This window comes from Rhinatrema bivittatum, chromosome 3, assembly GCF_901001135.1.
Source record: "Rhinatrema bivittatum chromosome 3, aRhiBiv1.1, whole genome shotgun sequence".
Taxonomy (NCBI): domain Eukaryota; kingdom Metazoa; phylum Chordata; class Amphibia; order Gymnophiona; family Rhinatrematidae; genus Rhinatrema; species Rhinatrema bivittatum.
The window spans coordinates 192134766-192160935 of NC_042617.1; the positions used below are offsets into that span (position 1 = coordinate 192134766).

The 26170-nt window shown below is 39.3% G+C and overlaps 1 protein-coding gene across 4 annotated transcripts in view; it reads right to left on the bottom strand.

Annotated features, from left to right (window-relative positions):
• The window catches only part of STXBP5 (syntaxin binding protein 5), a 1098992-nt gene that overhangs the window by 404416 nt on the left and 668406 nt on the right, over positions 1 to 26170 (bottom strand). For all 4 annotated transcript variants that reach the window (XM_029594044.1, XM_029594043.1, XM_029594042.1 and 1 more), the window contains exons 11-13: positions 14458 to 14530; positions 1312 to 1459; positions 1152 to 1219 (exon numbers count right to left, since the gene is read on the bottom strand). In XM_029594044.1, the coding sequence (XP_029449904.1) occupies positions 1152 to 1219; positions 1312 to 1459; positions 14458 to 14530 (289 nt within the window). The remainder of the gene's footprint in view (positions 1 to 1151; positions 1220 to 1311; positions 1460 to 14457; positions 14531 to 26170) is intronic.

Below are 26170 nucleotides of genomic sequence, written 5' to 3' on the forward strand. Positions count from 1 at the left end.
GTATGAAACTAAACACTGAGCGCACTACTGATTTTGGATTTTTTTTTTCCTGTGGGACATTTACAGTCATGGGAATGGAAACATTTTCTTATGATTCGTATGTGTTACTAGCCGATTGATACTACAATATGAATGCTTAATATCTGTATGAAAGACTACACTTTACCTGAGTGAATGTCCAACTAATCTACGAGACTTACTGGACAGCATTTGTTTCTCGCTGCCTTATGGCTACGTGCGGCATGGTTCTTCCACTTGGGAAGAAAACTTTTGTCAAAGCTCTACCATTCAATTTATGTTATTTATTTTAAAAAGACTTGTTACCCACTTATTTCTCTGAAAAAGGCAGGTTACATAAAAAACATCCATAGAAAACCAACAAACAAAACATTAATTATCACTTTCCCCTTGCTCCTTTTACCAAGTAAAGAATCATCTCTGTGTAGTTGCTCTTGTTCTTTCCAATTTAAAACAAAATAAAACAAACAAAAAAAAAAAACCCTAGGACCTTCTCCCTATTATCTCTCATTTTCTAAAAAACTATTTTGCTCATGCAACCAATTCTCTAGCTGAACTGAGACTTTTTTTTTAAAAGATCTGTGATAATATCCCGCAATTGTGCAAGAAGCAAATTCCAGAAAACTAGACCAGTGACAGAGAAAGCTATCATGAGCCTCAATCAGGTGTACCAGCCAAGGTGATGGAACCTCCAACCAATCCGGACTACTTCAAACTGCATGTAAAGAGCCTGACATACCCGAGTAGCATACTAACACATATGGGTTTCTCACTGTTCAAGGTTTTGTGGACTATGATAGGCAACCTAAAGGGAGTAATATATTCTCTCAAGCCAGTTCCAGTAAGGAACCAGGTGGCTGCATTTTGGACATTTGTTAGGCCTTGATTGTATTGGCTGGTAGCCCAATATACACCAAGATGCAATAGTCTAATCCTGTACGAACCAGTGCTTGCAATATGGTATAAATATGTAAGGGCTGTAAAAATGGTTTCAGTTTATGCAAAAGCCAAAGCTCTCTCTTTTTTTTTTTTTTTAAGAGCCTTTCTTTCTCTAGCCCCATTCACTCAGAATTCAAGCCTATTATGTGATTTATACTCAGTTTTGTTTAATCCTAATCTTAGTACTCACTCACCCAGTTATTATCATCTCTGGGTAGCTCTGAGTCCCCAGTCCCCAGTTCCCTCCATTGATGGGCCACTCCTAGACGAAAACATCAACAATCAACACAAAATAAACTCATTAACATTTAACATAACTTGACTTGATAAGAATATAATGTAGGAAGGATGTACCTTTTTACTGTAACCTTGATGTTTCTGTCTAGCCCCAACAGAATAAAGTGCAGGAATAAGGTCCACAGGGCAATCAGCAAAATACTCACAACATGTAACAGGAGATTCATGTATACTCAGGGGGTAAGGGTTCTCAAATATAGGATACCTATATTGTAAGAGAAAAAATACATACCAAATCAAATTTTAAAATTGATTAATTTAAATAGATGACGAAAATCACGATACAAGCAACTTAGATGTTTGGTTCTAAACTTCAGTTTGTAAGTGAATAATTTCCACTCAGGTTTTGTTGGTTATTTTAAAGCTATTTTTACCTATACTGTCCTAGTGGGTGCACTTCACAAGCAAAATGATTGTGGAGGTTGACTGGCTTTGAAGTGCCAGAGAGGTGGAATATAAATGCAAATTAATAAAGTAAAATAGTGCATTTAAGCCATCTTTTGTCCCAGTTTCCTCTTCCTTCCAAACATGAATGATTTATTCAACTATTTTTTTTTTTATTATTATTATTATGTCTATGACAACCCAGAGACTTATTTTAATGGTCAGGCTATAATTCAAGAGGCCAAAATATAATGAAATCTACATCATTGCGCCTGTGTCAGCTGAACGCTGCACTTTCCTAGTGCCTCTAGAATTTTCAGTCTCGCAAAAGTACATGTGATCTATGTGATCTCCAGAAAATTTAGCAATATTCCAGAAAAATTCCCTCAAAGGTTTCCACCATAGCTACCAAACTGCTAGAGGATGTATATCCTCATTCAGATGGTACTTTCACAATAGTAGTTAAAAGAAAAGTAATGAATTAATAAAGATAACATTGCAAAGTTTAAAGATGCTGACCTCTGGAACATCTCAACTTCTTTTACTTAGGCAATGTCAGAGAAGGGACCTTTGCAGGTCCCTAAGGCTTTTGTCATTGAATTATCTATACCCAACTTATCTCTCAGTTTTGTTTGTAACCAAATATATTTTGGGTGAACCTTTGAATGGAGGTCATGGTAGACTGTTATGGGACAACTGCAGATGGCTGAAAGCTTTAAACTGCCAGCTTTGTACATGTCATACATTGCTTCAACTGCCTTTTTAAAAAAGTTACTTCTTCCAAGATCAGGTTTAATTTATAAAAGAAAAAAAGGTGAGTACATTTATTAACCTATTTTAGCACTTGATTGAAAAACACCATTTCATTTTCCAACATTTCTGTAAAAAACAGTGTACGTATGTATTCCTTTATTTCTAGTTGCCCAACAAGAAAGAGATACAATAAAGCAGTTTATCCATAACAGTAGAGACCAAGGCCATAGCAGATAGTTATTTCTGAACTGATGCATACCCTTATTTTAAAAAAGCAAACAGAATGACTGTACAAAGTGCAACTTTATTGAGCATCAAACAATAAGCGGTCATCTGGAACATAATACTATTACTGGTAACAATGTCCATCTATTTTACATCTGGGGTAGAAGAAGCTGTTGTATCAGGGGATATGAAAGAGATCTTCAAAACCAGTATCTGAAGTGTCAAGTACCAGCTCTGATGTTGATACTGTTATGGTAGCCTGCTTTACACAATCACTTGATGCTTTCAGGAATAACTCCATTAGAGTCATCTGCTTCACACACTTAAGCTTCTCTTTTCTAAACTTTTCCTGTAGCCTGTACATCTGGATGATTTCCTACTGGATAATATATGATTTCTGCTCCAGCAAGTATATCAGTTTACTTATCGTTTGCAAATATGGCTACTCTTTCTCATTGTGTTACTGCGCTCAGTGGTAGATTAAGAACATATGGGCACCAAAATTTTGAGGGTCCCTCAAGTAAGTTGTCTGTTACAAAGCCTATTAGGTAATTCAGCACTGACTTTTTTACTCTCTTCTTCCTTAAAGGTGAATTTTAAAAGCCCGACATGTGCATTGATTAGGGGATGCATGAATATGTTGGGCTCGTGTGCGCTGAGTATTTTAAAAGCTGCCAGATATGCATGCGAATGCCATAGTGTGCACATCTCAGAGGTTTTCAAAAAGGGACGGGCATGGGCATTTCAGGGGCATGAAGTTGAGATGTGTATATAAATACTACACGATTCAGCATGCACCAATGGTCCCTGCTGCGTAACTTTACTTCTGCTACAGATTTATTTATTTGTATGCTTTTATATGCCAAAGTTTAGCGAAAGGCCTTCACTCCGGTTTACAGGCGTAACAACAGGTATAACATTAGTTTACAAAAAGATTAACGATTACATTTATAACTGTGGGAGGTGGCATAGGCCTTCGCTCCGAAAAACAGAACAGAGAACATATGTTTATAAAAACAGACATGAGGAATAGAAAGCGACTGTGGGAGGTGTTAAAACTAGAGACAAATGAATTAACAAACTGTGTATGTTAATGCAGTCACGTATTGTCATGGTATTTATGTCATCTGGCGTTAGGTGTTTCACCGCGTGGTGATACCTTGTGATTTTTATAATTTACAATAGTGTGACATCAATTAGGTGTAAAGGCTCAACTGCATATGATGCAGGTATACAAGCTGGGTGGTGATTGAAGTGGTTGAGGTTAGTAAGGTGCTTAACAGGAATTGAGATTCTTGGGTATGGCAGGGTAATTAATTAGCCTATCCCTTCTTTGTAGGCTTGTCTGAAAAGCCAGGTTTTGAGCAGTTTTCTAAATATTTTTGTGTTGTTCTGTAGTCTTAGGTTGTCCGGTAGGTTCCAGAGGCGAGGTCCTGCTATTGATATAGCTCTGTATTTTTACGGTAGTGAGTTTGGCGGTTGAGACTGATGGGATGTCCAGCTGTGCTTTGTTTGTTGATCTAGTGTTGTGTTGAGAATTGTGTCGTTGTATAATAGTGTTTAGGTATGTGCTTTCATAGTTGTGTATTGCATTGCGAAAAATGGTTAGAGTTTTGTATTAGATTCTTTTTTCTACAGTTAGCCAGTGTAATCCTTTTAGCACGGGGTGATGTGGCAAGTTTTTTTGCGGCCAGGGAGGATTCTGGCTGTGGCATTCTGTAGTATTTGGAGTGGTCGGATGGTTGATTTTGGTAGGCATATCAGGAGTGAGTTGCAATAATCAAAGTTTGTAAAAATTAGTGATTAGAGAATGGTTCTGAATTCAGGGTGATTCAGGAGTGGTTTTAGGTGTTTGAGAATTAGTAATTTGTGGAAACCTTCTTTGATTTTCATTGCAATGTGTTTTTTGTAATTCAGCTCTGGGTCAATCCATATTCCTAGATCTTTCACGTTTTCTTTTAATTTGATGAGTGTGTTGTCAATTTGGAAGGCATGGTTCTGGTGATCTCCGTAGTTTTTTCTTTCAAGCAGTATACATTCAGTTTTTTCCATATTAAGGCAGAGCTTCATGTGGTTTAGCATATTTTTTTTTTATAGTATTGAGGTATGTGGCTAAGAGGTTCATTGCACTTTTGAAGGTGTTTGTTACAGGTATGAATAGTTGGATATCATTGACATACATGAAGTATGTGATGCCGAGACTCGTGAGTAACTGGCATAGAGGCAGGAGGTATATATTAAACAGAGCGGCTGAAAGTGCAGATCCTTGGGGGACTCCGGTTTCTAGTGGTATGGCATCTGAGGAATGGTTGTTGATGTTTACCTTGAAATATCTGTTTTTAAGGAAAGAGGTAAACCAGTCTAGAGTTTTACCAGCTAGCCCGATTTCGGCTAGTCTGGAGATTAGGCTTTTATGTTCGACCGTGTCGAACATAAAAGGCGGAGAGGTCAAGTAGGATGAGGATGTATCTTTGTCCATTGTCAAAACCTCTTATGATTGTGTTTGATAAATTGAGGAGTAAGGTTTCTGTGCTATGATTTTTTCTGAATCCGTGTTGGGTAGGGTGCAAGATATTGTTTGTTTCGAGATGATCGTTGAGCTGTTTAAGTGCTGCCTTTTCCGTCAGTTTGGTGAGGAGAGGAAAGTTTGAGATTGGGCAGTAGTTGTTAAGTTCATCTGGATTGAGGTTCTTTTTTTTTTTTTTAATATTATGGGTTTAATTGTGGCAATTTTTAATTTGTCTGGTAGTTCACCTTCTAGAGATTTATTTATAATTGTCGTGATGGTTGGAGTAATGGTTTAAGATATTTCCTTTAAGGCTCGTATCGGGATTATTTTGAGTTCGTGGCAGGCCGGGTTTAGGGTTTTTAATAGTGTCCAATTCAGTAGTGGATATGGGGTCGAATGTGGTCCATGGTGTTATATCTTTGATGTTTAGCTGTGCATTTTGGTAATGGGATTTGTTTGTATTCCCTGTTTGTTTATTTATTTATTTATTTATGAACTTTTATATACTGGCATTCGTAGAACACATCACGTTAGTTTACAATAAACTGAAGAGAAAGGAAAAATTACAATGAACGGGAGAGGGGAGAGCAGAGCAGGTAAGAAGAGGGCAAGAGAGGGGGGAGGGAGTAGAGCAGAGGGCGAAAAATAGGAAAGAGGTAAGATGACAGATGGATAGAAACCATGTTAAGCAATTAAATAAACATCATAAACATAGAACATTAGGAGCTATATACATATTATAGCTATAATGACCGAAGGCAAAAATACAAAAAGGACAGTGATTGCAAAGGCAAGATCTTGGAGGGGAGGGGGGGTGGGGATACAAAGGGTATAGAAAGGCAGGGTGACTGGGGCAGACAGATAATATGCAGGACAGGGCAACTGGCTAGGTTTGGTAGGGTTTGGTATCGGGGTAGGCCAGCTTGAAGAGTCATGTCTTGATTCCTTTTTTAAACTTGTTTAAGGATGGCTCTAGATGGAGATCAGCGGGAAGGGAGTTCCAGAGGGAAGTGCCAGCAATGGTGAAGGCTCTTTCTCTGGTGAGGGCAAGGTGAGCAGTTTTGAGGGATGGGGTGAGAAGGGATTTTGTTTTTGAAGAAAATGGCAAGTTCTTGGCTTAGATTTTTGGTTTGGGGTGAGGGGTTGTTGTTATTGTCTGATATTAGGTTGTTTACTATGTTGAATAGTGATTTTGTGTTTGCGGAGTTTTGGATTTTTTTGCCGTAGTATTCTCGTTTCGTTTATCAGCTTTTTATATGTTGCCAGTTGTGTGAGATATCTTTCCAGAGTTAGTGAACCTTTATTTTTTCACCATTCTTTTTCTTTCTTCCTTAAGGTGGATTTGGTGTCTCTTAGTTGGGTGTTGAACCATGGGTTTGTGTTTTCTCTTTTGTTCTTGATCTGTTTTGTTCTTTCAGGATTTATAGTATTGGTAAATTCCGTTGTAATTTGGTGCCATGATTGGGTGGTATTATTTATATTAGAGAGATCTAGGTTCATCAAATGCTTTTCAAGTTATTGTTGGAGAAGGTCTGGTTGGAAAGATGGTCTGTATTTGAAAGTGTAGGTGTTATTAGTTTCATTCTTGTTGTTTATGTTGGCTTGGGTCTTGCAGTGAAGGAGATAGTAGTCAGACCATGGGACTGGTGTGTAGGATATTGTATTTGTGAAAAAATTGTCATTTGTGAAAATAAGGTCAAGAGTGTGACCAGCTTTGTGGGTTGGGTTGGTCACATATTGAGTGAAGCTGAGGGTAGAGAGAATGTCCAACAGGGTTTGGCAAGTTTGGGATAGTGGGGAGATGTCCATATGGAGGTTAAAATCTCCGAGTATAATTGTGGGTTTTTTGAGGCTGATGTTTGTTATAAAGAATTCAATGAGGGGGAGATATGTCGTTGTCAAGAAGTTTAGGGGGGCTGTAGACTATGCATATTTGCAGATTGAGTCGAAGATGGTTATTTCATATTGCCATGGGAGTGTGTGCGGGAGAAGTTTCATGGTGAAATGCTTTTTTATGATTAGTAATAAACCACCTCCTCTGCGAGATTTCCTGGGAATTGAGAATAGGTCGTATGAGTTGTTTATTTGGTTTGTGATTACATGGTCCGTATTTTTAAACCAGGTTTCGGTCACTGCGATGAAGTCGGGGTTTTTCTCTTGAATAATATCTGATATAAGCATGAATTTTTTTGTGAGGGCTTGAGCATTTATGAGGAAGAATGTGAGATAGATCATGCTTTTTAGTGATTTGTTGAAGAGGATCTTGACCAGGTGTCGGTGTCTTTCATGGGGGTTAGTATTAGGTGTCAAGGTCATCGTTATATGTATTTTTGAGTTAGTTGTGGTATTCTATTTTCCTGGGTCGTGAGGTTGTTTTGTGTGGGAGGTGTGTTTGAGATGATGGGACGTGTGCCGTATTGGAGGTGTTAGGTGATTTATCTTTGGACATCGTGGAGGGTAGCGTAAAGGTGCATTAAGGCCTAGTCAGCCATTGGTGTTATGGTTCACAGCTGTGATGTTCTGTGCGTGTCTACTGTCTGTCTGGATGATGTTGGAGGTCGTGGATGGTGGAGGGCAAGTTGGTTGGGATCGTCAAGTGGAGGTTCATGGGTCTTGTTCGGTCTATTTGTGGTAGAGATGGGGCGCAGGTTCAGACTGCAGTGAGTTCTGTTCAAGCAGCTTAGCAGCAGAGTTGAGGGAGTTCACTAAACTTATGTTCAGTCTTTATTTAGGAGGTATCGCAGACTAGCTAAGGGGCATGCCCCTTTGTTGCGGTCCTTAGGTGCGAGACGCAGGCGCGCGACACCAGAGGTGCGCTATCGCCCCTTATGTAGATGGGTCCTACGTCGCCGCCTTGGGTGCGTCTGTGGGTGGGATCTGAGGCGGTGGGATGATACGGCGAGGTCCTTCCGGGCCTTTCCTCCAGTGGGTCAGGGAGGCTTGTGGTGTGGCGAGGTCTACCGTGGAGGTAGGTCGAGGGCTTGTAGGACTGGCGCGGTTGGGCCTACCGTGGAGGTGAGTCCAGGTGGCGTGGCCTTCTGGCGGGTCCTGGCGGCATAGATCGCGGTGAGACCTACCGTGCAGGTAGCTGGTTCAGGGTGGCGTGGATCGCGATGCGGCCTGCCGAGGAGGTGGGCTGTAGGCTGCAGGTCAGCGCTTGGTGTGGCGATCCGAAGATGCCATGTACATTATAAAATAAAGATAAATAGGCAAATCAGTGGAGTTTTAAGGATCAGGGATAACTGGGGAAGTGAAGGCTATTAAACCAGGGGGGGTTGGAAGACCTCTCTCAACTGGGCAAACTGGGGAAGAACTGGTAAAACTGGAAATAGCGGCATATGCCACTTAAAATCCCTTGATTTACATGGTATAAGTGGCATTTGCATACACTTGTGCATACCCACTTAAAATTTGGCACATGTGCGTACGCCAAGCACGCAAGTTATAAAACAGCTGTGTCCCTGGGTGCAGGCCGACGAACATGCACCCATGTGCACCTGCATGCTGGTTTGTAAGTTACCATCCCTTGGTTCAAAAAGTATCAATAATTTCAAAGTCAGTAAGACTTTGAGAAACCGGAACATTATTGGTGAAGCCAATCCAATTCTCAGCATCAGCATTATTGAGATCTGGAGTTGTGTTACTTATGCCTTTGGAACATCACATTAGCTCACAAATTTCAACTCTTCCCTCTGTAGACGAGTCCTTTCAAAAGCAATATAATCTTCTGCCTCTTTAAGGAACATGATAAAGGCCATATATTGTGCCATGTGCTTTTCAGAGTTTGGTCATCTCAGGTGCTGCCGATGACCAAACAGATTCCTTGATGGTGAAGTTATTGTCTGAAATTTTCATAGTTATCGGCTGCTTCAAAGCTCATAAGTTTCTTCATGAATTTCTTGATCCAGATGACTCCCTAATCCAGAACACATTAGAACATAAGTACCACTATGTTGGCTCAGACCAGAGGAATAATGAACCCAGCATCTTGTCTCAAACGGTGACCAATTTGAGCCATTATGAAGTATCTGGCAGATCCCCCAGCTGATTCTATTCAATTCAGTCTGAATTCTTAAAATGTGGTTTCAAATTTGAAATCAACAGAATTCTTCAACTGAAGACAGTAAAAATTTGTCCAACTCACTATGTAATAAAAATGTTATCTATCAAACTCTCATTTGAACTGTGACTTTTGATGGCAACCTAACAGTATTTAGATATCAAGGAAATTCCAAAATCATGATCCTTGCTTTTCTGGCTTGATGATCCATGTTAAAAAAAAATAATAATAATAAAAAATACACAACATGAACAGCTTGAACTTTTGGCAAACCAAATATAGTAGGTCCAAACTAAATTTGCATCACATTGGATTAGTGGTTAGAACAGTGAGCTCCTCCCCTTCCAAGAGGACTGGGTAGACCCCCACCTACCCCCCCTTGTTGCCTATAGAGGTGGCCGAAATCTAAAAAAAGAAAAAATATTGTGCAGCAATGCCCTGCCCCTTGCCCTTTCAAAAGTACTACCTCCAGGTTTCAAACCATCCCCCACGTCATTCTATCCTCAACCTCCATACCTTAGAGAACATCCATTAGGTCTAATGCTGCCATCTTTTATCATGGCGCCGGTGGGTCCTTTGTGATAGGGGCAAAGGCCAGCTGATGCCATTTTGAAAAATGACAGCAGCTGGCTTGGAGCTGCTTTGCATGAATTTGGAAGTTTTGTGCATGTAATAGAGGTGGGGATTTTGATACTATATGGGTATGTTTTTTGAGCATTACACCCTATCGCAGCTTAGGAAATAACCTTCTTAGATTGCAATAGATAGGGTAATACCTACAAGAGGCTGAATGTAATCCACTTTGAAATGCTGAAAGGCAGAACATAAATAAATAAATAAATAGTGTTTAAAGGTTTTAAAAGCCCCCATTAATTTTTTTAAATCATTCTCACCATTATTCATATAATTAAACAGGGGTATTTTATGCTGACCCCTATCAGAAAATCATGCAGGTATCCCCTAAAACAAAGTTTAAATTCTGTGTAATCAGATTAGGACTGGACTCAGGGAAGAGAATTAAAAAAAAAAACCAACCAAAAATAGAATCATTAAAAAGTTGATTACTCCTTTTATTCTAAATGTTAACAGGTACTAGAGGAAAACTGAAAACAGACCTAGAAATAAAATACCAAAGTGGAATAAAAAAGGTTCAAACAGGTAAATTAGTAACTGTAATAATCTAGCTAGCACTGTTACTTAAATGTGCATAAGTAGAGAGTCCCTATTTTAATGTCTTATATGGTGAACTCTGTTACCAACAGAACCCCCCCCCCCCCACTATTTTGCAACTATAATATCGCCCTAATATTTTAACAAAATTCATCAAAGATTCAGCAATTTTTAAGTAACAAAATCGTAAGATCTGAAGTATTCTCCATGTGTTTGTATATAAAAAATGCTTCATTTTTGGAAACTGATGTTTGGGCTGTGGAAGGACACTGTTGGAGATGATACAGAGGCAGTGTTCACAGGCCCTGGGGAGGTACGTAGCAGTAATAGGCATTGTGATGCTTAGTGGCTGAATTTAGAGCACATTCCTGCAGGATTCAGGTACATGATCCCTGGTCGAAGACTGTTGTTGCAATGACTTGACTAAAGTAAGTCAGAAGGTGATACAGAAAAGAAGAAAACGTTCTTGGGCGGTTGCAAATGAAAGATCATTGCACCAGATCCCAAGCCCTACTTCTTATTGAGATGGAAGTCTAAATGAGCAGAAAGAACCAGCCAAGCGAACGCCTTCAATCCCTTCCCTTTCCCGCCTCCCTAAAACGAAACTACTGCAGTCCTAGTTTTGCTGAAAAAAATTAGATAGAGGTTAACTGAACTCTATAAAGATACATATTAGAAATCCTAACTCCATGATATGGAAGAGTTTTATCAGAACGTAGCCCAAGCAACCCAACTCCTGTCATTACAGAATCTAAACACTGAACTGAAAGAACTTTTCAGGTGCCTCATCTTTAGCAAGTCATTTTGTTTTCACAGAAATGTTATTGCCATTAACATTACTTGAGTGATAGCACTTAGGATGATTGACAGATATTCCATGTCAAAGGACAGCACATTTTATAAGGCAGGGGCAATTAACTGGTGATACCTGCTGCCAAAGGATTTATTGACAAGAAAATAAAGAACCAGGAAAAAAAAGTTTTAATGTTCTGAAAAAGGCTGAGAAGGCTGCAACATCCCCACCGCCAAAGGCACAATGTGTCTGCCCACTGTGTAAGCCAGAGACAAGATGGCTGCCCGACTACTGACCCCAACTCAGCATGCCTCATATAAGGTCAAAGGAGGTTGGGCCAGGATGACAGGAACATGAAGGGTTGGGTTGAGGTAGAGCCAGTGGCAAGCTCAAAAGGACAGGGAAGTGCGGGTGTAGCCTCTCTTAACACCTGCCCCGCTTATGTGCCCAACTATTCTACATAGGGCAAGAGGTAGAATAATTGAATGGGATTTGCAGACATTTGGGAGTAGGCAGGATATTGGCAACATCACAAGATTGATCCAGGTACTGGCCAATTCATGAGATTCATCCAAAACACTAGGAATTATCAGGAAAGGAATGGAGAATAAAACAGAGAATATCATAATGCCTCTGTATTGCTCCATAGTGTGTTTTCATTTGAGTATTTTGTGCAGTACTGGTCTCCATAGCTCAAAAAAGATAGCAGAATTAGAAAAGGTACAGAGAAGGGCAACTAAATGGATAAAGGGAATGGAAAGATTCCCCTATGAGGAAAGGATAAAGAGGTTAGGACTTTTCAGCTTGGAGAAGAGACGGCTGACAGGAGATATGATTCAGGTCTATAAAATGAGTAGAACAGAATAAGTAAGCAATCAGTTTACTCTTTCAAAGAATACAAAGACTAGGGAATACATAATGAAGTTACTACGTAATACATTTAAAACTAATAAGAGAAAAATTTTTTTTTTTACTCTATGCATAATTAAGTTCTGGAATTTGTTGTCAGAAGATGTAGTGAAAGCTATTAGTGTAGCTGCATTTAAAAAGTTTGGACAGGTTCTTAGAGGGAAAGTTCATAAACCATTATTAAGGAAGAGTTGCATAAATCCACTCTTTATCCCTGGGATAAGCAGCTTGGAACCTGTCTACCCTTGGGATCCTGCCAGGTACTTATGACCTGGATTGGCCACTGCTGGAAACAGGATACTGGGCTTGATGGATCTTTTATCTGACCTATTATGGCAAGTCATGTCCTTTATGTTTTTAAAGCACTTTATTTATGCTATTGTTTCCAATATCACACTAAAAGTTTTGTTAATGCTTTTATTAAGTTTGATTATGAGAATGTATGGTAGGGGAAGCTCGTTCAATGCAGTGTTACAGCAGGAGTAGGCTCATGCATGCAAAGCTGAAATGTTTTTATACATTTGCTTGAATTTTACAGTATGTATGCTGAACCCTACCCCGTCCTGAATTTTGGAGAGTGCAGGGTATAAATCTTTTAAATTAAATTAAAAAAATAAGACTGAGAGAAGGGGGGGGTCTGGCCATCACTTGCTCTGATGGCAGGGATAATCAAAATTTCCAAATGGGCGCGTGGGAGGGAGGACAGGACGCTCACAACGCTAATGGCAGGATGGGTGTGCCTCAGTATCCATTGGAAAAACCACCCCTGCGCCCCAGTGAAGGGGAGGTCAAAACTCCCTATACCTCAACAGGCAGGAGGGTGCCTACTATTGTGGGATGGTGGCAGTCAAATGCACACTGCACCTATTGCCATAAAGATCCAGATGAACCCCAGTGATAATGGTCTCCAAAACTGGACTTAAAATAAAACTGAGGCCATGTGCTTATCCATACAACAAGCCTCCATGTTTTTGATAGGGTGAAGGGACGGGCGGAGAAGGAAGACCCAGGTCTGCGAGAACAGCTGGGCAGGGCTGTGCGTTTTAAAGCTTTGCATTAACAGCAAGATGCGTCAGCCTTCTGTTCATGCTGCCGAATCTGGTCAATGACTGGGTGGCACCAACCCTCCAAGTTGCAGTTTTTATTAATCGACATGTTTCTGTTAGCAAACAGACTAATTTAGCATTCATTGTCGTTTTCCAATTACACCAGTTCCAATCAGTGTCTGATTATCCAGAAATCTGGATTTACAGTATTAGACTTGCAAATATGCCCTTGATTATCTGGAGTTTTGTTTAACCATAACAAAATTATCTGCTCTTTATTACTGCTATGGAATAATTATATTTACTTATTTCTAGTCCAAAAATGTACATACACAGTTTAGCTTGAATAAATATTAGCTGCATCTGTAAACAAGAAGATATTAGGCACATGAAATACTTGTAAAACTGTGTGTAGATAAATAGCCAATGAAACCAGTGTTAAAACAATATTCTTTTCCAAACATGGATACACCATAACAATCCAATTTGTATCTGACACATTGTCAGGCCTCCTGTAAGTGTAGATTTTGTGTCCTTTCCAAATGCCTGCAATGCCTCTACTAAACAGCATGGTTCTTTTTGCTATTGACAAATCCAACAGTAAGTCACTTAGTAAAAATGTTAACCCGTTATATATGTGTACCAGTCCGGTTTTTAATTTTCTATTATTTCTTTTATTATTACAGTTTGTAGGACCTCCAAGTCCACAGTGTATATAGATCGCACACTGTTTCTACTTATTAGTCCAACTTCATTTTAAATTTTCTTATTCAGTTTTTCTGTGTTATCAGAGATCACTATCAGCAACAGTCTTATGATGATAACAATGAGATAAGTGGGAAGTTTATTTTTATGCTCTTGTGATTAAGACTGTTGCTGATTAAGACTGCTCTGATAGTGACCTCCGATAATACAGAAAAACTGAATAAGAAAATTTAAAATCCCTGAAGTTGGGGTACAGTTTGAAAGAGGAATTAATACAATATAATAAAATAAAGTTGGACTAATAAGTAGAAGCAGTGTGTGATCTATATATACTATGGACTTGGAGGTCCTACAAATTGTAATAATAAAAGAAATAATAGAAAATTCAAAACCGGACTGGTGCACATATATAATGGGTTAACATTTTTACTGGGTGACTTACTGTTGAATTTGTGATTGATTACATAATCCCCCAGATTACTTTAAGTTTTGGGCGTGGATTTGGTCTATTTGCTATTGAACATCCTTTTTAAATTGAGAAAAAAAAATGGTACAAGTGGACTCGCTGAAAACACTGTTGAAATGACTCACAATCTAGATTCAGCCACTGAAAATCCTTCAAGGTTTACTGAAGCCCAGCGGTACTTACCCATTTTGTGCAAGGTCTATGACTACTAAGTCTTTTTCTAGGAGGACAACCACAGCATAAGGCTCCTGAAAATCTGAAAGCCAAAAACATAAAGGAAAGAAAATGCAACTCATTTGTAAACAATTCAGCATTTCTTATATTTTTCTTTTAAAATGTTTGAGCAGCTGGACCCATCGTCAATCGAATACTACCACCATTATTTGATCATTGCTATTAAATTAATTGATCGAGTCATAAGATGTAACATAACACGTTCTTTGGGCGGTTAACTAATTCGCAAGAAGCTGCCTAAGTTCATTTTTACTCTATTTTACCAATCACTACAATAATTACATTAAAGAAAAACACAAATGCTATAATTGTGTATTATCACCAAAACAAAGCATTAACTAATATCCTCATTCAAACCTATTCTCCTGCCAAGCTACCCAGCCAAGACTTGACTGCATGCTTGGCTGGATAACAAATATTAATTCTGTTTTGGTTTTTTTTTTAATGTGTTCATATTTTAGAATCATCTGCTTAAAGCACAGAACTTCTAATGTTTCTATTTGTCATTACATGGCTTCATAGGATTAACGCAAGCAGGAAAAGCAATAGCCTACAAAACGAATAAGTAAAATAGGGGCATTCATAAAAGGACACTGATGGGCATCAGTAATGCATACTCAGTACCCACACAGATTTTTAAATCATCAATCCCCAAATCCGTTTTTGTGATTTTTTTTTTATGTATGTTAAGTGAAGTTACTCATCTATCCTATGTTGGTGCTCCTATTCACAGTAGAATATCAGTTCTCATACACGGGTGACATCAGATGGGCCCTGGCATGGAACTGTGATTTCAAATCTTTTAGAAGATTTGGGGCAGATTTTAAAAGCCCTGCATGCGTAAATCCAGCCGGATTTACAAGCGCAAGTCCCGGGGCTTTGCTTGGGGGCGTGTCGGGGGTGGCGCGACATTCGGGGGCATTCCAGGGGTGGGGCCGTGGTGCCGGCCCGGGGGCATGGCAGAGGCCTCCGAACTAGCATCCGGGCCAGGGAATGGCCTGCCAGCGCGCGCAAGTTATGCCTGCCTAATACCCCCCTTTTAATTTTAAATAAATCAAGGTTTTAAATGCATCCAGTAAATTCCCAGATGGAGACTCCCTTAAGTAATTAAATAAGTCACATAAAACTGGAACAAATTCTGCTTGAAAATAGTTACAAAAGTCTCAATACCCATTGGGATTAGGGCTTTTACCAACAGACAGATGTTTAATTGCCTGAGAAACCTCAAGTTCAGTGATAGGAGCAATTAAAGTTTCCTTTACTTGTAATGGTAACTTGGGCAAAGTTATAGAATCTAAGAAACCCTCGACTTCCATGTCAGATACATTCCCTAATTTTCCATATAATACTTGAAGTGATTATGAAAAAGCTTTACAGTGTCTGAAGGAAATTACATCAAAATATCTTGATCTTTAATAGCATTTATAGTGGTACCTGAAATATGTTTTTTAACCATATTTGCCCATAAAGAATGTCTATTCCCTCATAAAAATTTTGTCTAGAAAATCAGACTTTTCAAGATTATCATAGTAATATATGAAGCTCATCTCTTGGTAAAAGAAGGTGCTTAAGTATTTTGAAAGAACCATTAGCTTCATATTTCACTTCCAGTTCCTTTATTTTCTGAAAAAGTGTGTTTTTTAAATATCAGCTTATTTAAATAACTACAAAAGCTTATGACATGACCTCGCATAACCTTTTTGAGAGTCTCCCAAAGGAGCAGAGAAATATAATCCTTAAAAGGATGATGGAAGATGAAAGTCGTTCAAAACGTCATTAATCAAGTGGAGGAGCAGCCCAGAGGTTTAGAGCAGCAGGTTCAAATCTACTGCCATTCCTTCTGACCTTGGGCAAGTCACTTTACCTTCCGTTGCCTCAGGTACAAAGAGGCTGATTTTAAAATTCACTGCTAGCACAAAAATGCCCACATATGAGAGTATGTGGGCTGCGCACAATGTGGATTTTAAAAAAGCCGTGAAGTATGCACATAAATACCAAGTATGCACATATATTCCATCTTATCAAAAAGAAGACGCAGCAGGGGCAAGGCATGGGCATTCTGGGGTGCAGCCAACAGTTACATGCATAACTCTGTATTTTAAATTCAGAGATCATGACTCATATCAGCTTGTTACCCGCATAACTTTACTGCTGGTCCAGATGAGGAGAAAGTCTGTAGATCGAGTTTTAAGGCTTACAGGACAGGACAGGGTGAGCTGTCTGGGTCTACTGGGGGGGAGGAGTGCTGGATGAAGAATCAGAGGGGTCTTGAAGACACCGAAATTAACTGGGCAAACTGGTGGACTAACTGGAATAACTGGTTGCCCCTTGCGCGAGTGTGTTTTAAAATCTGCCTACATATGCGCGTAGAAGCCGGCAAAGTCCTAGGAAAGATACACGAACTACCTTTTCTCAAGCAATCTCTTAGGATTAGGTACATACTTACATACGGGAGGTATTTTAAAACATATGCGCGCATAATTTAAAACTGCAGCATATCTCTGCCCATGCACCAATACATGCATGTATGGGTGTATGCATGCTCATTTTAAAATTAGCCTGTGAGATTGTGAGCCCTCTGGGGACAGAGAAATACCTACAGTACCTGAATGTAATCTGCTTTGACGTGCTGTAAAGCAGAATGTAAATCAAATAAATAAAATCTATTTTTAAGCATAGTTAATCTCCATTGTTTTTTGTCCCATTCCTACCATGGAAAACAGTAGCTATTGGGGTAGGTGGCATATAAGTGCTATAAATAAAATAATCTTTGTGAAAAAAAGACTGACTGCTGCTATATGTACCATGTATAGAGGAGAAAAAGACGTAATCACAGCTACCAGGAAATTGCTCCCTCCATAGATCTTTAAGATTGAACATCTAAATGCTATTTTGAAAACTCCCAGGCTGATTAACATGTGTTAAAGATTAATGTGACCAGTCTAGATCTGGGTACATACACAAGTTCCAATCTCCACCAATTACCAACTCTGAATCAGATAACCTGGGTAGCCATGACTGCCCGTCGCTAGGGAGGTACCTTACATGTACCAATACAAAAACTCAGTAAACCTGATGTGGGATAAAATTGGCTGCAACTTTATTACAATAAATGGTGTTACAAACTAAAAAACCCGAGCCATAATATAGGTAAGCTATCCGAGGGTCGTCCACTATGCAGGCAACCGGGAGGAAGTCACAGGGCATTCCAGGCACCTGCCACATCCAAGCAAGGTGACTGCCCCAACGAAGGGTATGGGAATCTGGTCTGCCGCCGCACCGGGGCCGGCATGCCCTGGCAACAGACAACCACCCTCGCCCGGATGTTATTTATCATGTGCTGTGCACTGTCACTAGCACCTACCCCAGCTGCGAGAAATGTATAGAATTCTCTTGTTAAACATCTAACTATCCTGCTGCCCTTGTACCACAAGAAAAGGGGTAGGGTGGGTGGGTTTCCCAAGCGAGGCAGCCACGTGGAGGACAGGAAGCGAAAGGGACCAGGGCACTGCACCCCCGGTCAGATACCTCCCTCTGCGCAGCTGCCCCTGTCCCATCGGATAGCCCAGGACTAGAGGTGGCCAATGAGCCATCCCTAAATCATTCACCCCCAACTGAGCTCACCTCCGAGCCCCTTTGCCCCCCCCCCCCCCCGCCCATATCCTGAGGGTTCTGCGGCTCGGACCAGGTATGCTCCCTTTGGCGGGAGGGGGGGGGTGGCCGATGGTGCACACGGGACCCGTCATCGGCAGCACAGACGCCACGCAGACGAAGAGGCAGTGTCTCCCACCCCCTCCCCGGTGTTTGCGATGCCAGGTAATTGGTGGTGTTCACGCTCGCAGCGGTGTCACGTTTAAAAGTATTAAGTAGTACAAAAAAAAAGGAGTGAAAAAAATCTTTGATTGGAATTGGGGCCAATGTTACATTCCTACCATACAAGCTTCCCTCAAGCATCACAAATCTAACCTCAGGATCTCTGTAGGATTTAATGATATTCAAAGAAAATTATTATAAATTAATATGCAAACATCCCTGCTTTTAGAATTATAGGAAACTGATAATACTTGTCCCACCCGATCTCTCTGGAGTGTATCATGTTCTTATTTGCTCATATGTGTTTCTGAAAGGAATGCAATTTTGAGTATGCTGCTTTTTAAGAAACTGCAAAGTTACAGTTCCTTTAATTGGCATGGAAAATCCTAACATTCAATGAAACGATCTGAATTTTATAACACACAATTACAAAATAAAATCATAATAACTACAGAGATATTCAACATGCGTATTAAGTCATAACTATTAAGTTACTGAGAGTGATCACCTAACTACATTCTAGCATGCATAAAATGTACCTAGCACAAACTGGTTTGTTCGATTCAAAAAACTGAACTAACCACCTTACCCGCCCACACCAAACTCCAAATATGATATGATGCACTGAGAAAGTAGAAATTGTTGCAACCTCTAAGTACACAGGATAATGTAAAGCCATAATCAAAACTATCTAAAACAAGTCTTAAGCAACATTGCAATGAAGTTTTCCAGAAAACACTGCTTCCCTCTTTCGTCAAACAGGTTAACCCAAACATTCCAAAACTACCCACCCCCACTTGCAGAAGCATATCACCTCCCTTCTTTAGAACCACACACAAGTCCCTTCCATCTTCCTTCAGGGCAAAAACATTGCCAGGGATCCAGAACCCCAACAGTTGCTGCTCTGAGTGGGACTGATGTCTGGGACCCAAGCTTGCAGTGCTTAAAAGGAAAAAGAATTAGTAAAAAAAAAAAAAAAAAAAGTCATGTTGGAATCTTCCAAATGCACCTTCTAAAAATCAAAGTAATGGATTACTGAAACACAAATGTAGCTCATTTTAGGTCTACTGCCATCTTGGGTTGCAAAATGAGAAAATATAGGCACAAGATATAGCAGTGGCATTGCCAGTTACTAATAGAAAAACTATATATTGTTGCAATAAGTTCTATTCAGTTACACAGATCTGTTGTATCAGTAATATAGAAGTCCAAAGCCACGATACACTTAAAAATAAAATTAATAAAAAGAAAATGTAATGAATAGAAACTGTGTGGAAGAGACCCAGATACAACTTTAGGTGTCAGGAGACCTGCCTGATCCCATAACTTTTGCTGGCTATGTATACTAAAGTATAATCAAGGTACACTTATTTACCATGTTAGAGTTTTGCTCAAAAAACGTGCCTACTTTTTACAGTGAATCAATCATCATAGCTTTGCCATTATTCATTACTCTCAGTTTTGCTGGATATAACATAGCATATCTGAGACCCTATTGTTTTATCTACCTTTTCACTTCTATCAAACCGTTGCTGTTTTTGAACAGATAGCCTTAGAAAATAAAGATCCTTTTCCCTTGAAAACTGAAATATCCTCTTTTCTGAGCACTATACTTAATCGACTGCTTATCTCTGAAACTGTGCAGGTGAGCTAATATAATCGCTCGACCATTTTGACCAAGTGAAAGAGCTGGTGCTCTATGGGCACAATCGATCTTCTCATGATTTCCATTCAGTTCAAGCCAGAGGATTTCAGGCAGACATTTTGAAATATATACCGTGCGGTCTTGGCCTTCCATTTGCTCCGGTAATCCAATAATGTGAATATACTTTCTTCTATTGCGATTTTCTAGGTCTTATTTTTCTTCTAACGTCTTGTTTTTTTCTCTCTAGCAGATCAATTTTGCTGCTGTAGCTGGTCAGCCAATCCACAAGATCACAGACCCTTGCCCATGCCGTTAATTTTGTCTTCATGTTCCCGCACAGATGATATCAGTTACACAAATTTTTCCACCACTATCCCTGCCTTGAATCAATATTCTTGGAGAAAATTTGTCTACATATTCTTTAAGGATACCTGACAAGCCCTCACTGAGACCTCTATAGCCCATTTTTCAGAACTTACTTTTAATTTGGTTCCTTTCTGTTTAGCTGCTTTATCAGCCATCTTAGAAATAGATCTTTTCTGAGGCTCTTTGGACATCCCTTATTTTCATCTCTTATAGTCCGCTATCTTCATTTAGCGATCGATGCAGATTACAAATATCATACATAATATATTAAAACAACCACACAAACATCACGTTATTCACTTTAAATTCTTCATTAAAATAAAATGCATTTACTTGCTTCTGAAACACTCTGACAACACTAAGTAATCAAATCTGTCTAGGTAGTGCATGCCATAATGTTGGAGCAATGTATGAAAATGCTGTTACACGTGTTGCTTGCAATTTATCCTCAAGAATGGTATGCTCAGCAAAATTGAACTGTAAGGTACTGCCAGGGGCATAAATCTGTTAGTCACTTGCAACAGTTTGAATAATATCAACACTATTTTAAACTGCACTCTCCTACATACAGGGAGCCAATGTAGACATATGAGCACAGGTGTAATGTGCCCCATCCAACTCATTCCAGTTAAAATGCAGACCGCTGAATGCTGCAACAGTTGTAATGCTTTTAAATGCTTCTTAGGCAGCCCAATATATAAACTGTTGCAATAATCCAAACGACTAAACAGTAGTGACTGCAGAACAGTTCGAAATAGCTCTGTAGTTAACAATGACTTCAAAGGCATTATCATCGCTAATTTGTAAAACATCTTTTTTACTACTTGTTGAATTTGTGGCACCATGGTTAGTTTTAAGTCAATGGTGACTGCAAGAATACGTGCCTCGGTATTGACTTCTAATGAGATTCCAGCACATGGAAGCACCATCCATACACCCAAAGATGTTTGTTTACCTATGCATTACACTGAGATTTTTTCACATTCAGAGACATTTTTTTCTTTAACCAATTTTCTCTTTCGTGCGATGTAAGAAATCCTCAAATGGGAGGGAACCATTTATGCAGGGCACATAAAACTGTATATCATTTGCATTAAATGTAATGCACCATCCCTAAATGCTTAACAGTCGTGCACAAGGGAGCCAAAAATGTATTGAACAGTGCAGAGGACAATGCTGAACCCTGTGGAATGCTGGTTTCAACTTGTTTCCAAGTAGAAAAAAAACTTCACTTAGCTGTACCCACTGCTGCCTATCTACCAAATATGATTCTAGCTGGGAAAACAATTCCAATTTGCACTAAGCAGCCCAGCACTAAAACATGATGTACAGTGTTAAATGCCGCTGTTAAGTCTAGTTAAACCAACATCCCCGACGTTCCTCTTTCTACCTCACTGTGTAAAAAAATTTAACAAAGACAATGGTATTTGTTCCATGCTGTTTCCTGAATCCATATTGCTGAGAATCCAATATTTTATGCTCTTCTAGATAGTCTTCCAATTGAACATCACACTTTTCCACAATTTTACCTCTAGGAATATTTGACACTGGTCGATAATTTTTGGTGTCAAAATTTAATGCTGAATTTTTTTGTACTGGTCTTATAGTTGCTTGCTTAAGACTGATAGGAAGATTATCTTCCATCATAGATTTGTTGACAATATGTTGTATCATTTTTTTTAATGAAATATTCTTGGAAGCTAACAAAACTAAAAGGATAGAGATCCAAAACTGAAAAGGTCGAATAAAGACCATTAATCACTGATATCAATTTAATTAATCAATTCACCAGTGAATTAATACAAAATATAAAGAAAATCCAAGGATTGGGTAGGAGCTTCACTTGCAGGCTGCTGCTATTTTCAGTTCATCACATATTTAGTATTTTTAACTCCACCCTCCAGGGTTTGTTTACAATGCATGGACCAATACAACTACAGGATGGTTCCTGCCCCTAGAGAGGTGTGTCAATAATGTTAAGATATACCTCTTATGGGATGCTAGAAGGCTTTTCCTAAGATGGCAACATCTGTCTTTCCTCCCCCATGGCCTTTTTTTTTTTTTTAAACTCTTTTCTTTCTTGTTTTACATTTTGAGGGGTATTAATAATATACTTGGTGAGTATTCACCATGGAAGTCACTGGTCTTGATGTGCATGCTGTGTGATGTTGTGTTTTTCCTTCTCTTCTCTCCCTGCTTGGCTGTGCTGTAGTGAAGAGGCCCACCAGGGATGGAATGAAGCTGCACATAGCCTGGAAATGCTCAGAGCTACCACTTTGCCTGTACTCTGCAGCAGTGCTCTCAATAACCATTTCCACCGCTCTCAAAGCCTTCCCCCAATGTGAGGACCATCTGTGAGGTCAAGATTCTCTTGCAGCATTGCCATTTGTCTTCATGTTCAAGGAGAGGTGCTCCTTCAATGGGCCTACAGCATCAGGTCTTCTCCAGAGTATTGAGCTTACGTGGGGCCTAGAATCCTCCTGTATCTGATGAACTACAAGTATATGATACAATCTCTCTGGTCTCTATTTTTTTCTCTTCTTTGTTACTGTGAGTGTGCTGTTTCATATTCTCTGATACGATTTGAACTTTTCCCACCCCTAAGCAGTGGAACTGCCTTAAATTGCATTATTCTTTGTATTAAATTGAACTTTTACAAAGACTGACTTTCCCCATTTTCATAAAGATATTTCTACTGCCTGTGCTCAGTCAGTCCTCCTAGAGTGCTGCAAGGGTGGGAGGTTTGCTTGTTTGGTGAGCCTCTCTTTGGCCCTTGGACTTCTTCCTCAGGATGAAGCTCCTCGCCTTTTATTAGTTTTGAATATTTGGAGTTTTCCCCTCCTGAACATCTTGGGCCCCAACATTTTTGCAGCTTCTCTTCACTGTTGATGGACTCCAAGCTCTCATATACTGCCACTTTAGCCAGTTATAGCAGATTGGAAAGGGGTCTCCTGAGCTGACTAATAGATTTACTGTGGTCTTAACTTCAAACCAGCAGCGAAACTTAAACAGGGCTCAGACATTATGGTGGCTGAATCAGTGATCACCAAACTACTAAAAAAAATTAAACTCTTAAGATGTGATGTCACCCATCTCAAAGAAGAGATTAAAGGTTTGAAAGAGAGGGTTTATTTGAATTAAGTTCACATTGGAGAGCAGATTAACAACTGCGGAGGTTTACAAGAAACTGAAGGAGGATGAGAAAGCCACAAGGGAGCTTAAGGAGTGCCAAGATAATCTGAAGAATTGTCAGGGAAGAAATAACAGAGTGCTTGCGTTCCAGAAGGCAATGCTCCAGAAGACACCACCAAGCTTCTGAATGCGCTGTTCAGAGCTGTGCACTTGGGTCTTCTTGTGAAATTTGATAGAGCACATAGAATTGGACCGCATTTGGAAGGGTGAAAATTCCCTAGAACTATCATTCCTGGTCTACACTCTTTCGAGAATAAACAAGCTCTTCTAAAACATGGTGCACAGTAACGAGGATAGACGGTTCAAGGGAGCAAAGATCAAAATATTCAGGATCTTTCTCAGTATACTTTGGAGTGACGGAAGAGCTTTTACCCACTCACTTCTTTACTTAGAGCTAAAGGCATCAAATGCTGTTGGGGGCTTCCCATTTAAACTGCAGTTTTCATTTCACAGGGAGGATTTATATTGTGGATCCAGAGAAGTAAAGGGAGGTAATGGTTTGATTATCTGGCAGAAAAATCCAGCAGAGGCCCTTCATCTCCCTTGGCACTGGAGTGGTCAGAGGTTTCCCCAAGACAATGGCACTGAAATAATGGCAGGAAAAAGTTATGGATTTCCTCCCAGATCACTCTGATGGAGAAATGGAACATTCTCCTCCTGACTGATTGTGGGAACCAGCAGGGAGTTATTTTAGTTTACCTGAAGAACTTTAAATATGCAGGTGAAACAAAGCAATCACTAATAAATGAATACATGTGGATGAATATGAATTTGCACAAGAGCTTAGCATAAGACTTTTTATCCATGGAATTATAGCATGCAGTCTTGCCTCTTTAGTCTGCTTAGTAGTAACAAGCTGAGAAGAACAAACAACATCTTTTTCTGTCTGATAAGGTCCAGTGCTTGAACCGTCTGGAGTCATGTTGGAATAGGATGCTTCCTACTTAGGGCATAAATCTTGCTGAAACTGCAAGTTCTAATTAGAACTGGCCTTATAAAACCTAAACTAAAGCCAGAAAGGAGAGTATAAAGTTAATTGTTATTAACTGTGTTCCTCAGATTCATCAGAGATAGAGCACAGTTAACCATTTCTTGATGTTTATCCGGGCCTGTATGTCTTCCACTTTTTCCACAGATACATTGATGCTCATGAGGACTATGAGGGAGGTATCTCTTTAAAAATTTTTAAATTTTTTTGTTAATTATTGTAATGCCATTTGCCTTTATTGATATTCACTGTGATACTATTTGTCTTTCCTTGTTCTTTTTTATTCTTCCTTATTGAACCCACTATCTTCCTTTCTCACTCTTCTTTCTGAGGTTTTTGGTTACCTGGTTAATTTACCTTGGAGACAGTTGGTATGGATTGGTGTGATCTTGTTTCTCCCAAATTTCGGTTATAGAATGGCATTGCTAGGCTGGTTCAGTTTCCCTGGGTATTCAAGTTTCGTGGGTATTTTGTTGGGTGTTCTTGAACATATTGTTTACTTGTTTTAGTTATACTGTTTTTTCAGTCTTTCAGTGGAACTACTGCCTTTTCACGTGTGAAATTTTGGTACTTTTTCTATGTCCAACAGTTTTGAGTTTTCATGTTTTTCATTGAACATAAAAGGGACTGAATTTACCAGCTAAATGAAGTATGTTACTCAGAGAAACACTTAGAAATAAGGCATTGGTCTATTTCTTTTTTTTTTTTTTTTTTTATAAAAGAATCATTTTAAATTGATAGTACACAACAAAAGCAAACATACTGCTTCCTTTTTTTTTTTTTTTTTTGCCTCTGCTAAGGTAAAAGGGGACAGGGTAAGTATGTTATTGTTGGCAAAATTAAGAGATCTAAATGGACATGACATTTTTGTTAAGGGCAAGGAAGCTGGTTGCACCATTAGCCTGGCCTCTTATCTATTAACCAAGTTGAATTTATTTCTGTTTCTCTGATCTTTTAGCTTTTGCTGAGGTCAGAATATTTCTAGTTAGGGATTTTAATTTGATTCTCTCTCCTATGTTAGATAAAACTGGCCAAGTTTCTAGGGATCTCAAAAGTAATGTCCTCCTTTTTGAGCAGTTGTTACCCCTGGCTGGGCTTGTGGATCCAGAGATCTATACCCAAATAAAGACTTTTCTTTCTTCTCTTCCCCACATAACTCACTCTAGAATTGATTTTATTTTTGTAGATAAGATTAGGCTGGGTTCAGTAAGTGTGGTGAAGATTGGCCTTAATGAATGGTCGGACCAAGCTCCTATTGTGCTTAAGTATGAATTGGCTGTCCAGGTTCAGAATTGTAGAGGCTAGAGATGACTGCTTGTTAAGGGATGAACAAATTTGTTCTGTTATGAAAGTGGCTATTAAGGAATATTTTGAGAACAATGAAACTAGGGAGGTTCTTGGGGATATCCTTTGGGAGGCTGCTAAAGTCGATTGTGTTAAATGCAGCCAGATTACATAAAGCTAGAGCGCTGAAAGAGAAATCAAGAAATGTGAAAGTTAAACAAGAGGTACTGTTCTAACCCATCTTCAAGAAGCTGTGCTCCATAAGAGACCTATTCTTAAACCTATTTAATTATGCAAAAAGTGGGGGAAAACTATTTGCAAGGTCAAACAATTATTTTATGATAAGGGTAAGCAGATAACTTGTTAGACCATAA